This window comes from Mchenga conophoros, linkage group LG6 (genome assembly GCF_057382185.1).
Source record: "Mchenga conophoros isolate Kocher_MC1m ecotype Shallow Benthic linkage group LG6, M_conophoros_male_GT1.1, whole genome shotgun sequence".
NCBI lineage: Eukaryota > Metazoa > Chordata > Actinopteri > Cichliformes > Cichlidae > Mchenga > Mchenga conophoros.
Genome location: NC_140531.1, coordinates 16,473,153 through 16,486,704, shown reverse-complemented (window position 1 = coordinate 16,486,704; position 13,552 = coordinate 16,473,153). Strand labels below are relative to the sequence as shown.

Genomic DNA, 13,552 nt, shown 5'->3' with positions numbered 1-13,552 from the left:
ATTTAGTGAAGTGTTTGTTTCTGCTGCAGAAACTCAGACATTTCAGTGTTGCCTCTCTAGAGAAGTTGATGTGAGAATTGCAAGCTAAGCATAGTTTTAGCTCCAAGACAAATCTGAATGGTTATTTGGTCCTTGGCAGTTTAGGAAGTCATTTAAAGGGAGAAATCTAACTCTGAACTGTTGCTTGATGGAGGTGATGACAGGGGCAATGATAGTGGTCTTTCTGTGTGGAGTTTGCGTTTCCACAGACATGCAGTTTGTGGGGTCAACTGATGATTCTTAATTGCCCATAGGTGTGATTGGTTGTCTGTCTCCCTGCATTAGCCACGCAACAGACCTGCGACCTATCCAGGGTGTACCCCCGCCTTTTCCGCCCCCCTGAATCGGATAAATGGAAGAGAATGGATGGATAGAGATGGAGACGTGTCAGAACAACAAAACAGAAAACCAGCGATGACATACAATCTTTGGGGGGGGGGGGGGGTTCACTTCAGAGGATAAAATGACAGCTGATGTTTGTCTTCAGCTTCTAAAAATGTTCATCTTGACCAAACATTTTATTTAAGAACGTAATAAAGCACAAGACAGGTCAACTAAAACATGTTGAGATGATGCTGTAAACAAGTCATAACCTTACTTTACATCATGACTGCTTCCACTGTTTGTCCAAGAAATGTTGCAAAAAGATGATTACTTGTAACTTTTCTCTTAAATATATTAATAATTTAGTTTATACATTTCAGAAAGTTCAGAAAATAGCGCAGTCCACCAAAGATAAACTATAATATGTATTGTCACTCGTTACGAGTATTAGTAAGACTTCTCAATTATGAAGCCAAAATTGGTTTGAGTTTCAGTGGCATTTAAGATTAAAGAATGGCTTTAATCTGTTAATTATTGCAGCCTTCAAGTAACTTTCTGTTAGTTGACTGTTAGACTACTACTTTTACTTTCTAAAGGTATGAACGTCATAAGTGCAGAGCTCATATTTGTTCTCACAAGGGACTAAATAACAGGGGGAGGAACCTGGCCTCTAATTGGTTTGTGGAGTTGTGTTCTGAATCAGTACTGGTCAGAATTTAATCATATTTATACAAAATAACCACCTAACACAGGGGTGTCAAAGATAAGGTTCAGTGGCCAGAATCGGACTGACACTAGACTCCAATCTGGCCAACTGAATGACTGAAAATGTGAATGCTGGCATACATGTTGGACTTTTTACTACTGATAAAGTCATCCTCGAAGGCCATTCATACTACATCAAATTAAACAATTAGATTACAGAAAAGTTCTTCTTTTTTCACCATCTACTCTAGAACTACTATGAGTCTACAAAAGAGACATTTTCTGTAAAATAACAAAAACTTTATACATACTATGAGCTGCAGGAATTTCTCTATAATTTTACACCTTTATTTTTCACAGTTTAATCTGACGTTGTGTTCTTATGTAGAAAAAAAACAGAGATAAATTGTTGACATTGTGAGGCAGCATGGTGGTGTGGTTAGCACTGTTGCTTTGCAGCAAGAAGTTCCTCAGTTTGACTCTCCCATCTGGAGAGTCTTTCTTGTTTTACAAGAAGCTTGCATGTTCTCCCCGTGTTTGCATGGGTTCTCTGCGGGTAGTCTGGCTTCCTTCCATGTCCAAAGACATGTGGTTATTGGGGTTAGGTTAATTGGTGATTCTAAATTAGCCCACAGATGTGAATGGTTGTCTGTCTCTGTGTTAGCCCTGCATCAGACTGAAGACCTGTCCAGGGTGTATCCCGTCTCCAGGCCCCTCCAATGCTCCTGATAAGGATGAGAGGAAGAGAATGGATGCATTGTTGAAATTGCACTTCTTTATCTTATATCTTAAGATCTTAAGATATAAGAGATATAAGAGATTAAATGTGTATTAAAATTTCATTGCACTGACAGAAAGGGGAGTTTCACTGGCCGGCCCACCAGAGATCAAAGCACGACACCTACAATGTAAAATGTAATGCAAATGAGTTTATTACCTCTGTCCTAACAGGTCTTCATGCAGTCTGTGCTCAAGGTCAAGGTCACATTTGTTATTTTCGAGGCAACAACCTGTGAATTGTGATTGATTATGAGCCACATGAGCTACTGCGTCACCGATATTCTCGTATAAAAACACTGCCGTGAGCATATTTAAACAACAGGGTAGAGTAACTGTGTTATCAGCTAATGCTAGCAAGCTTGTCTAGCAAGGCTCATCCACTGCATGGGTGCACAAAACAGACACAGGAACCTGCTACAGCAATAGTCCAGTTCTCTGACTAGCAGACCTCTGCCAGCTACAGTACAGCCATCTATGTCAGCCGCCCTCACCAAAACAGCCACTCTTTTAATCATGGATAATTTGAAGTCTTAATGCAATTTAAATGGGGGATAAAACTGTTTATTTCAGATGTAATGTAGATGTTGGGCTTTTTATCGGAAGGTCTGTGTGGATTGACTAACTTTTCAAACAAACCTTGTGTTGGCTTCATGTTTCAGCTCCAGAGGTTGGTTTCAAAGAAAAATAATAATAAAAACAAATACAGAAGAATGAAATCACTCACATGCTCACATTTACACAGGATGCTTTAGATAATCCTCCTAAAGTCATGTTCCCATGCATGTGTCTCTCTCTATCCAACACACACACACACACACTGTTGAAAGGATGCATTAAACGTTTGGCTCTTCACCTTACTTCCACTCTGCAGCCACAATATGGGCTTGTTATCAAAACTGTCATCCATCGTCATTTAGTTTTTGATAATCTCTAATGACCGCTTATGTAACCAAAACACATTACATCATCATCTGCGATAGCACAGTTACGAGGTTTTGCTCCCGTTTTGAATGTAACTTTGTAACTTTGTGTGATTCAAACGATACTAAATACACACTCCTTTGTCTTTATGTTTTTAATATTACTTGTTGTTTTGTGCACTTTAGCTTTGCATATATCTGTGAGGACCAGTTTTAAATTTTAGACTTGTGGAGTGAGGGCACTTTTGTTTTTGTTTTTTTTAGGGGGGGGGAATTAGGTCAGGTATTAAAATTCATTTGATTTAGTGTTACAGTCAGCTTAGAAGTAGGGTAAGGGCGAAATCAAACGATGTATTCCCCTTATGCTAGATTTTGAGGAGTTTTTTTGTAGTTGTATGTTAGTAAACTCTCTTTTCAATAAAGATATATGCATTTCAGTGAGTATGCACAAAGACATGAGTACAAATGTATGCATATAATAAATAGGGGTGCTCTCTTTCTCCACAGTAATGACATCAAAGAAGGACATATAAAATGCCAGAAATCTGAACATGGCATTAAGATCATTTAATTATTCCTCACTCTGTCTGGCACACACACACACACACACACACACACACACACACACACACACACACACACACACACACACACAATTTGCTTGGATGTAGTACACGGCTCAAGTCAGACCATCAAACCAGTGTCTCGCTTGAGGTATGGTTAGAAACATCTGGAAACCATCACGACCTCAGAATCAAACACTTCCCATCTGTGTAATGAAATCCACGCATCAGCCCACCTTCACCCTCCTTTCTGCTTCAAGTCAGTTGGTTTATGGAAAAAAAGAAAAAAAAATCAGAGTGTTGTGATGGTTATGGTGACGTGACAGACCTAATCAAGTGTGTGACTGTGTGGGAGCGAGGCCTGCAAGGTGTTATGACTCAGCTCACGGTGACATGGTTGGATTATAAATCGTGACACTGTGTACATGCTGGTCCGCGTGGAGGCATTGCATGGGCCGGGGGTTTCTTCTCTGACGCTCAGAAAGAAAATAACATTTGTTTTCTAAAACGAGATCGTATCTGACTGATAGATTAACAGCCTAAACGTGATATGCAGCATCCTGCATCTTTCATTAAAAAAAACAACCCAGTGTAATATATCATGCAGCCTGGACAATGACAAGAATTATTTTTAATCTGCCACAAATGGGAAAAAGAAAATGAAATCAGAAATAAATATGGGGTTGAGGAGACAGTGTGTATTTTCTTTTGTATTGTGGCCTCAGCTAATTTTAATTACTTTCTAATAACTTCACTTTGCTTTGGGATTTCTTAGACTGACAGTACTATTGACCAGGGATGTTTGGGAAGCTTTAAGCATGCCCCTGACAGGCAGTCAGTTAGCTCATTGGGGACGGAATTTGGGTATCTCATGCTTAATTAGAACCCAATAACAGTGCAATAATGCATTTCCATTGCAGCTACATTAACTCATGTTTACCTCTCTTTGTTTAAAAAATGATTTGATGCTTAATGAAAGACTTACCGTGAAGATATTTCTTCATAAAAACACACAATACATTTGGAAATAATCCATTCTCTTCCTTCAGTCTGCTCTTCTTTGTGTTTATTTTTTCCTTCAGCTCGCACATGTTGTCTACATTCCTGAGTTCTATGAATAATTCTTTAAAATAATAAAGCCCTCACGTTTTGAGACTTTGTAAACACTACAGAAATATTTTTCGTACCTACAAGCTTGTTGATCTCCGAGTTCTGCTCTTCGTGCCTCACATGGACAAATTTAATCTGCTTTACGGAGCCAAGCAAGCAGATAAAGTTAAGCCCTTTCCTTCAACAGCACCTGGATGAAGAAGTGAGATGGAAAAGTGACTTGAACAACTTTAGGGATTTTATTCGTGCCGTTCTCCAACTAATGTCGCTCAGAGAGACCGGTGAGGGACCTCAGAATGCCTGCCTGTTGCCAGGATGATACAAATTCAGGAAAAGAGAGATTAGATTAGTAGTGCAGCATCTTTACGAAAGGGTTCTTGCATATTTAGAGATTTTTCGGAGCATGTTGCCTTTACTGGATAGCAGAAACAGATTGAAAACAAAGGGAAAAGAGAGAGAGTGAAAGCAGCAAAATGAAATTCAGCAAAGATGTAGTGCCAAGAGTTAAATCAGGAACTCGGCTTTAGATGTAGTTTTCTTGACCAAACAGGGTGACAAACATAAGGCCCAGGGGCAGAATCAGCCCAACACAGACTCCAATCAAATGCACTGAGCAGCTTTGGAAAACATGAAGAAGCACATACATTTTGGACTTTTTACTTTAACAGCTTTTTGTATTGATAAAGACCTCCCAAATGCCCCATTCATACACTACCAAAGTAATTAAGTAGTAGATAAAAAATTAAATGACAGAAAAGTAGATCCACGGTGAAAAAAATAGGACATAAGCTGTGCATTAACAGAAATGTTCTGTTTTAAATTTATCAAACAGTCTGGGCAACGACCAGAACTTTATCTAAAAGTTTACACATTAATTTCTTACAGTTTAAGAGATGTGCTGACAGATTTCTTTCTTTTATCACAGCAGCATTTCTTTCAAGATTCAAAGTGTTTATTGTCATGTGTACAGAAGAAATAGCATTTCTCTGTGCAATGAAATTCTTCCTTTGCTGTCCATACACAAATGCCAAGTTAGGTAGGGTTGAAGGAAGATAAATAAAGATATCTTAATAGCTTGTCTTTATCATAGAAAAACTTCTACACACCAGGCAAAAGAGGATTTTCACTGGTCTGGCCCACATGAGAGCAAAACGGCCCATGATGTAAAACGAGTTGGACATCCGTGATCTAGCATATGACACCATAGCCATGCTACCATCACTCAGAACTGTAAAACCCTAAGATTGAATTCTCAGAGTGACAACTTACATGTTTTTTAGAATTACAAACTTGAATTGCTTGTCACCTGCCAGCCAATCATGCAGATACATGTGTAAGTTCGTGATTTCATCAATAGAGAAATGTTTCGACGCCAACTTGTATAAAGGTCACTCTTAGCACTTTTGTGAATATAGGAAGTATCCTTTTGAGTATCTCTGGTAGCTCCTATAAGGTTCTTGTCTTAACACCCACTCATTCATTCATTCTCCGTCTCTGCCATTCTCCCCGCTTCCTTCTTTTCAGACCTTCAATGAGTTTGAGATCGAGCAGCATCAGGAATGTGCCTATGACCATCTGGAGGCGTTTGACGGGGACAGTGACACAGCCACCATCTTGGGTCGTCTGTGTGGCAGTAAGATCCCGGAGTCGCTGGTGTCCACTGGCAACAAGATGTACCTACGCTTCATTTCTGACGCCTCAGTGCAAAGGAAGGGTTTCCAAGCTTCACACTCAACAGGTCTGTGGTCATATAAATATCCTTATGTAGTAAATAAAGTCGATTTTTTAAGTCTGTTCTTGGAACACTGTGCAAGACCATATCTGTCGAGAGCATCACTCAAAGTCATCAGCGTAATTAATTGAAGTTAGGAGCAATGTCCCCCTCTAGTGGTCTTTAACAGCACGTGCATGCTGAAATAACCCGTCATGAAATCTGACTTTAGTTCTTCACTGCTGGGAAGAACAAAAAGTGCCCCAAAAACCATTTTTTCATACTTTTTCCTTTCTTTGTGCCTCTTTAGAGTGTGGAGGTCGGCTGAAAGCAGAAGCTCATCAGAAGAACCTTTACTCCCACTCCCAGTTCGGAGACAACAATTATCCGGGTCACACTGACTGCGAGTGGCTGCTGACGGCAGAACAGGGCTACGGCATCGAGCTCAGCTTCATTACATTTGAGGTGGAGGAGGAGGCCGACTGTGGTTATGACTACATCGAGCTCTATAATGGGTATGATGCCAACTCACACCGACTGGGACGCTTCTGCGGTTCAGGGGTGAGTTACCGTTATTTTCAGGGACGTCTCTGAGTTCTGTAAACTTGAAAGACTTGTGGAGGACTCGCCACATGTTTTAGTGGTCGACAATGAAACACTTCAGGTTAGACATGAGTTTGCTTTGGCACTTTGAGTCAGTGAAGCTTTAACTAGTTTTATAAATGTGCATTGTATTACTTTGCAATGTTAACTTTTGCAGCGTTCACGATTTATTGAAATGTGCAAACATACATAGGAAAGGCAGTATATAAGGCAGTTTTAATGAGCTTGAAAGTCCACTTTTATTCTTCAACATAGCCTGAACTCTCTTAGGCAGATTTCTTGTCATTTCCTTAAGGAGTCTTCAGGAATAATTCTCCAGGCTTCTTGAAGGACAGTCAAAGCTCCTCTTTGGATGATCCCACGCTGTTTTAGTAATGGTGGGGAAGCCAGTCCATGATAGTGTTACATTGTTTGTTTTTCTATCCAGATATGCTTTTACTGCATTGACAGTGTGTTTAAGATCATTGTCATGCTAAAAATGAAGCTGTCTACCAATCAGACAATGTCCAGATGATATTGCATGGTGGATCCAAGTGTGATGATACATTACTGCATTCATAATTTCATCAATTTTGACACCATCCCCAACACCACTGGCTGACATGTACCACAAACCATGATAGCAGACAATCACTGTGTGGTACCTCTATTTTAATCACCTCCATACGTATTAACAACAATTTGAACCAAAAATTTTAATTTGGATTCACTGATTCTCAGTCCAGTTCTTTGGATGTTTGACATACCTCAGCCTTTTACTTCTGTTTGCCTTGTTTAAGAAAGACCCACACCATTTTTGATGAAGCTTCAGTGAATAGCAGCTAGATCTTAAGGGCATGACTTTCTGTACATAATGCCAAGATGTGCCACGTTTTCAGCAAACAGCCCTTGTTGGTGCAAAAATACTCTTTTATATATGTCAAACTGTCTTATCTGTGACATATTTTATAAATTCAACAAACAGGTTGCTCATAACAAATTGCCTAAATTTACGATTTAAGACTTTTTCTTTGCTAAGTTATCTGTTTTGTGTATATACAACACTGTTTCATCCATTGAGAAGGTATTTTTTTAATGCTTGGATGATTCATAGGTCAGTGTTAGTGGCTTAACAAACAAAAACAACATCATCATGAAAATGTTCAGGTACAAGGACTGAAAATTTGTGAAAAAGCAGCCAATGTTTTCCTTATAAAACGCCATTTTTACCATTTCTTCCCGCAGTAAATATAAACAACGATAGTATTCAGGAAGAAAGCCAAACATTGCATATATTTTTTATCATAACTCTGGTTTTCGTGGCCTATCAACACAATTTAAAAACTGGTATAAAGTCCACGCTTTTCCAATTGTTCCGTCTGTCCTGCTCACATCTCCAATGGTTGTACACGTTGTCATTAACGTGGCTTCACTCCACATCAGCCACGCCGCTTTGCTAGCTAAAACACCGGTGTCTGCACATAAGGACGCTGTCATAGCCTGTCGACGTTGATTAGCTGCGTATATACGAATGTGAATCGCATTATTGGGTGGACTATGGGATAAGGTGGCATCGTTCTAATACCATACAGGAGCAGCCAGTCACTCACTGACTAACACTGCAAAACAGAATTGTTAACATATTTACTTTAATTTCAATTCAGGTTAGATTCTTTTTTTGTGCGCAACGTAGATTTTTTTCTGCGCAGAGACCGTGCTAGCAGGGCGCAATTGCGCACGCGCGCAGCTTAGAGGGAACATTGCTGGAGAAGTGTTGCTTAAAAGCACTTTAGAAAAGCAGAAGAAAGTCTGGCTGCTTGGAAGCAAAATATATAGAAATTAGTCAAGACGTGGATCAAAACTTTTGCATAGTTCTGTATCCTGAAATATATAAAAGCAATCTCTTCACTGTGTGTCTGTTGTCCCTTCCTCAGCCTAGAGAGGGGATTTACTCACCTGGAGATGCTATGCTGATCCGTTTCCATAGCGACGACACAATAAGCAAGAAGGGCTTCCACATCCTCTACACGAGCACCAAGTTCCAGGAGAACCTTCACACCAGGAAATGACTACAGTCGTAGCCCGTAACCTCTGACCTCTGTGCAGCCCCAGCCACTGTTACCCTGACCTTCACCACGGCAATGAGAAAAGTACAGCTCGTCCCCTCTTGGCCAGCTATGAGAAGAAGATGACTCTTCTGTGGATATCTGTCTCCCTCTGTGGCTCCACACAGGTCACTGCACTCCGAGATGAGACGAGGAAAAACATCGAGACTTATCAGCAAACACTTGGGGGATTGCGCCGATGACCGCGCGAGCCGTTTTCACGGAGGAGATGGTTTTGTTACCGCACATCAAAGCTATGTGATCAGTACAGGACGACATGGTTGCAGGAGATCCATATAGATTCACTGAGATACCCGGAGCTGAACAAATGCAAATAAAAAGCACAAACACTAGTTTCATATTCGGAGATATAAACCGTGGATGCCAAAGAAACTAAAGACCTTAAAAATGCATCCGAGGAGGGAGTCCAGAGTCTGGAACCGTGCGACGTACTGTGATCAGACGGCTGCTTACCATCCACAGTAACCCACGACAAACTGCTGACAAACATTTTTATTGCCTTTGAGGCCTGGGAACTGGTCTCTTCAGCCCAGCTCAGAACGGCTGCAGATTATTTTATTCCATGTCTTTGTATTGTAAAACTCATTGTGTTTACTGTGTGAGTGTGCGTGTGTGTGTGGGGGGGAGAACAAAGAGGCTCGAGTCTGCCCTTTGCCCTTTTTGTTGTTTTTCTTGCTTACAGCTTATGCAGATTGTGGAATAAAAAGAAAATAAAGAATATTAAATGCAAATAAAGACTTCCAAAACGATGTGTGATGTTAATGTTAAGCCTCACTGTAAGTTGTGGGTGTGTCCAGTTGCCCTTCCTCCACAGTGAACATGTGATTTTCTTTTTTTCTTCTTCTTCCCCAGTGGATAGCAGAAGGGAATATTTTACACAGCTGTCTCTTGAAAGTCAGTGACTGAAGGAGAGATTCCCATGGTGCTAAAAATAAAGAATACACTGAAAGACTGAATGAAGGCTTTCAAATGGAGACAGCGTGCAAACAGCACTCTGCAATCAACAGCACTAGTCCTATGGAACTACAATATTGCCTTAGAACCAAATGTATGCTATCGGACGTCGCTCTTACGTCTCGTGTCGGCGCCATGTTTTGATTTGTTTGGTGAGATTGGTTTAATTGTAAAAAAAAAAAAAAAACTAGCAACAACAAAAAGACATGAAACGTGAAGTCCGGGTGTAAGACGATATCTGCAGTGCATGTGTGTTTGTGTCACTTTTGTGGTTACATGCACACATACGCGTGTTTTTTGTGCATTTAGGGGAAAAAAGGACAATTCGAAGGATATGTGTTGCAAATGGGCTGCGTTGTTTCTCTTAGTGTGTCGTAGGTGATTCTAGAGCAAATGTGCGTGTGTGTCTTTTAAGTTGTGTGTTTTTAAGTTGAATCTCTCATTGCTGTATGTGCCAAGCTCCAGGTGACCCTGATCCCACTGTTAACTGTAGTTTTTGCTTTATCGTTCCACCTCTGGGTCTGACATGACGTCCTCTGCATCGGTCATTAAAATACACACAGGCTGAAGCCACACTCGTGTTCTCTTTGTCTTTTGTTTTTAAAGGAAATATTAATCTGTTCATAAAATCCTAGCATTTACCTTGAGGTGGTTATCATGTGACAGCATGATATCTGATATCTGAAACCTTCTCACAGCATTACTTTCCCACTTTTTTGGGGATGGCAGAACATTTTCTGAGAGTTTCAGATGAGTAAGTCTAAGACCAAACCTGACCCTAAATCCATTTTTGAGATAATAACCCATAATTTGGACTTCTTTAGGAAAATACATCAAGATTCAGTGTCAGAAACAAGCTTCCGTATGGATTTTCACTGAATTTGCCGATCAAATTTATAGTCACCAGACAACCCCAGTCAGTTTTTGTGACCTCATCACTTATCCAGTGACACATATTGTATTTTATAAAACCTCAATTTAAGACTTGACTTGTTGACTGGGTCTGAGACTGTTGGGCAGCTGGGTTCTTTCTGTGCTGTCAGCAGGGGTCAGCCTGCATTCATTTAAATAACCTGCCACCAAAAATGTTTTAATGATGTTACAGCATCGTGTTTTATCAACACGATCACTTTTAGTGATCATTTTTAAAAAGTTTTCAGAGAAACTTCAGAGAATGCTTTTGGGAACCAAGTAAAACATAAAGCTCTGTGACTTTCATCTTTCAGAAGGGCAGAAACCTGTTTTAGGTATGCATATAGGGCAGTGCATCACAGAGCTAACACACAGACAGAAAAACAATCACAGTCAGAATTTACCATTTTACGTAACAAGCATCTCTTTGGACTCTGGGCGCAAACCCACACTGGCAGTACAGATGAACTCTATCTTTGTTACTGGATTAAATTTAAGTTTCATTGTTCAGTAACTGTTTGGAAGAAAAAACAACATCGTGGATCTTCAGTTCTATTTGTCATGCTGAAAATATGAATTCCTCATTGTCCTCTAAAAGGAAATTGCACAAATTATCAATTATTAAATTGATAAAGATTTGGCTTGGTTTGACAAGTTGCTATGGAAACATAAGGGTTTCTCATACATGCTGTTTTTTTTTTCATTATTACTTTTGACCCTAACACCTTGTTTTTGACCTTTGGATGCAGTATGCACGTGCAGCTCGAATGCCTACTTTCTACCTTTTGGCATTTCGAGGTGAATTCCTGATTTGTGTTATCTTATAGTCTTTCATTCTTTACTCTCTGGCTTCAACTCTTAATTCAAACACTGCTATTTGTAGATTTAACGATGCTTACACAACGTGCCAGAGCGGGAGACGTGATTGGACAGCTGCTGATCACACAGGAACGTCATCACAGAGCTAAGTAACAGTCGTCCAATTAGATTTTGGACTTTGGTGCTACTAAATAATTTTATACTTTTAAATAAACTCATAAAAAATATCTATAAGTATTCAAGTGGCGCACACTCCGCATAAAAACACACAGCCACAGCGAACAGCAGTCCACTCTCTCTTGTGAATGAGTTTTTTCTTTGTTGGACTCCTGTAAACATCAAAAAACCACAGCTTTTCAGCATGAGAAGATCTTAACTCATCTTACCTTTATAAGATCGGTTTAATGAGCTTCACTCTCTCATTCGGCGCAACAAACTCCCAACAGTTTGATGCCGCTGCTTTACCAGGAGACAACCACTAGAGTGCGCCCTTAATGAGTTTTTCAAAGGTCAGAGCCCCCAAAAATAAAAGAAATCTTTTTTTTTTTATTAGAAATCTGTTTTTCTGGTATTCTCCCAGATGAACACAACACTGATTAGAAATATTTAAAACTCTTGAATAATCTTTTAAAGGCATACAAGGCTGTTAATTAAAACTTTCATCATGGGGAAAACTTTCATGTACATGCTGTACAACACTTTTTACACTTTTTAGTCATTAAAATGAGGAAATGAAACCATAAACGTCCGGACAGAGTCACCTTAAAGCGTCCCTTCATGCTTGTTTCCCAATATTGCTGCAGCAATGTGTTAGACCTGTGTTTGTCTCCACCTACAGTTCACCCAGAGAACTGCAGCCAGACTGATGTAACCATCTCTCAACGTTTTAGGGTGAAAAAACGAGCAAACATCACGTTCTCTTGTACACTGGTCCAAAAATATTGTACAATTTATTATTTAAAAGATAGATCTGTTTATTAAAAGGCTTTGAAGCCTGATAGAGATCTGAAACATGTTTTTTTTTAATTGAAGGAAAGGCTTTTTAAATGAATACCATAGAGAATACAGCTCCTCCCACTTGGTTGGAAGACTTTATGCCCTTTAAGGCAGTAGTGCTGGGCGAACAATTTCAGCTTTGCAACACCTTTTGTGTTATAGAGTTATAAATGACTGATTTTGTGGTCAAAAAAAAAAAAAAAAAGTGAAAAATCCCCGTGCCTTTTTTCTCTCTAAACAAACATCAACAACAGCTGAGTTACTGTAGCTGTTCTCATACAGTTTATGTACTCTGCCTTAGTGCACCGTGTGTAGGGATAAACCTAATAATGAATTTCATTATTGATTGATCTAATTAATATTCTATTTTTTACCATCTGATCATCAAAAGTCCTCAAAGTCCACTCAAAGCCCACAGTGAGTCGTTTTGTGAGACTAATAATGGACTATGAGAAGCCCTCTCGAAAAAACATAGTGAGAGCAGAAACAAGTTTTTAGAATTTTTTGGTCAAAGATCAACCAAAACTTTCATCAGAAAGGTTGATTTTTAGTTAACTGATTAATCACCTCTGGTCAGTTTGAGACTTTTAACAGGAACTTTTATGTACTAAGTGACTGTCAGCTACTCTCTTATTTGCAGGGCGTCACCACAGCACGTTTGATATTTACACCAGATGCAACCCCAAAACGATGTGCATCTCCTTGTGGAATCACGCCATGGATCTTTTGCTTGGCAGGCTAACGTGTAAGCCACAGGAACGGCCTACTTACTGAAATTTTTTAAAAAAAAGAATAAAAGTACCAACAAAATTTTTTACAAAAAACCACAACTGATTCAGCTATTGCAAATCTGCCCAATTTTTCCCAAAATGCACCACATTTTTACCTTTCATTAAGCAGATAAAACACAGGTAACACACTCCATCTGCTCGGGAATATTATGATTAGACTACTGAGCGCTCCAAAACAACTTCAGCATGAGCGTTGAAAATGTGCCGTTACCTATGACTT

At 39.6% G+C, this 13,552-nt stretch overlaps 1 protein-coding gene across 4 annotated transcripts in view; it reads left to right on the top strand.

The window, feature by feature from the left end:
* tll1 (tolloid-like 1) overlaps positions 1-10,389 on the top strand; it is a 62,256-nt gene extending 51,867 nt beyond the window's left edge. For all 4 annotated transcript variants that reach the window (XM_085276466.1, XM_085276467.1, XM_085276469.1 and 1 more), the window contains exons 20-22: positions 5,966-6,179; positions 6,463-6,713; positions 8,669-10,389. In XM_085276466.1, coding sequence (XP_085132592.1) covers positions 5,966-6,179; positions 6,463-6,713; positions 8,669-8,803 — 600 coding nt within the window. In that variant the 3' untranslated portion in view covers positions 8,804-10,389. The remainder of the gene's footprint in view (positions 1-5,965; positions 6,180-6,462; positions 6,714-8,668) is intronic.
* The last annotated feature ends 3,163 nt before the right edge of the window (positions 10,390-13,552 follow it).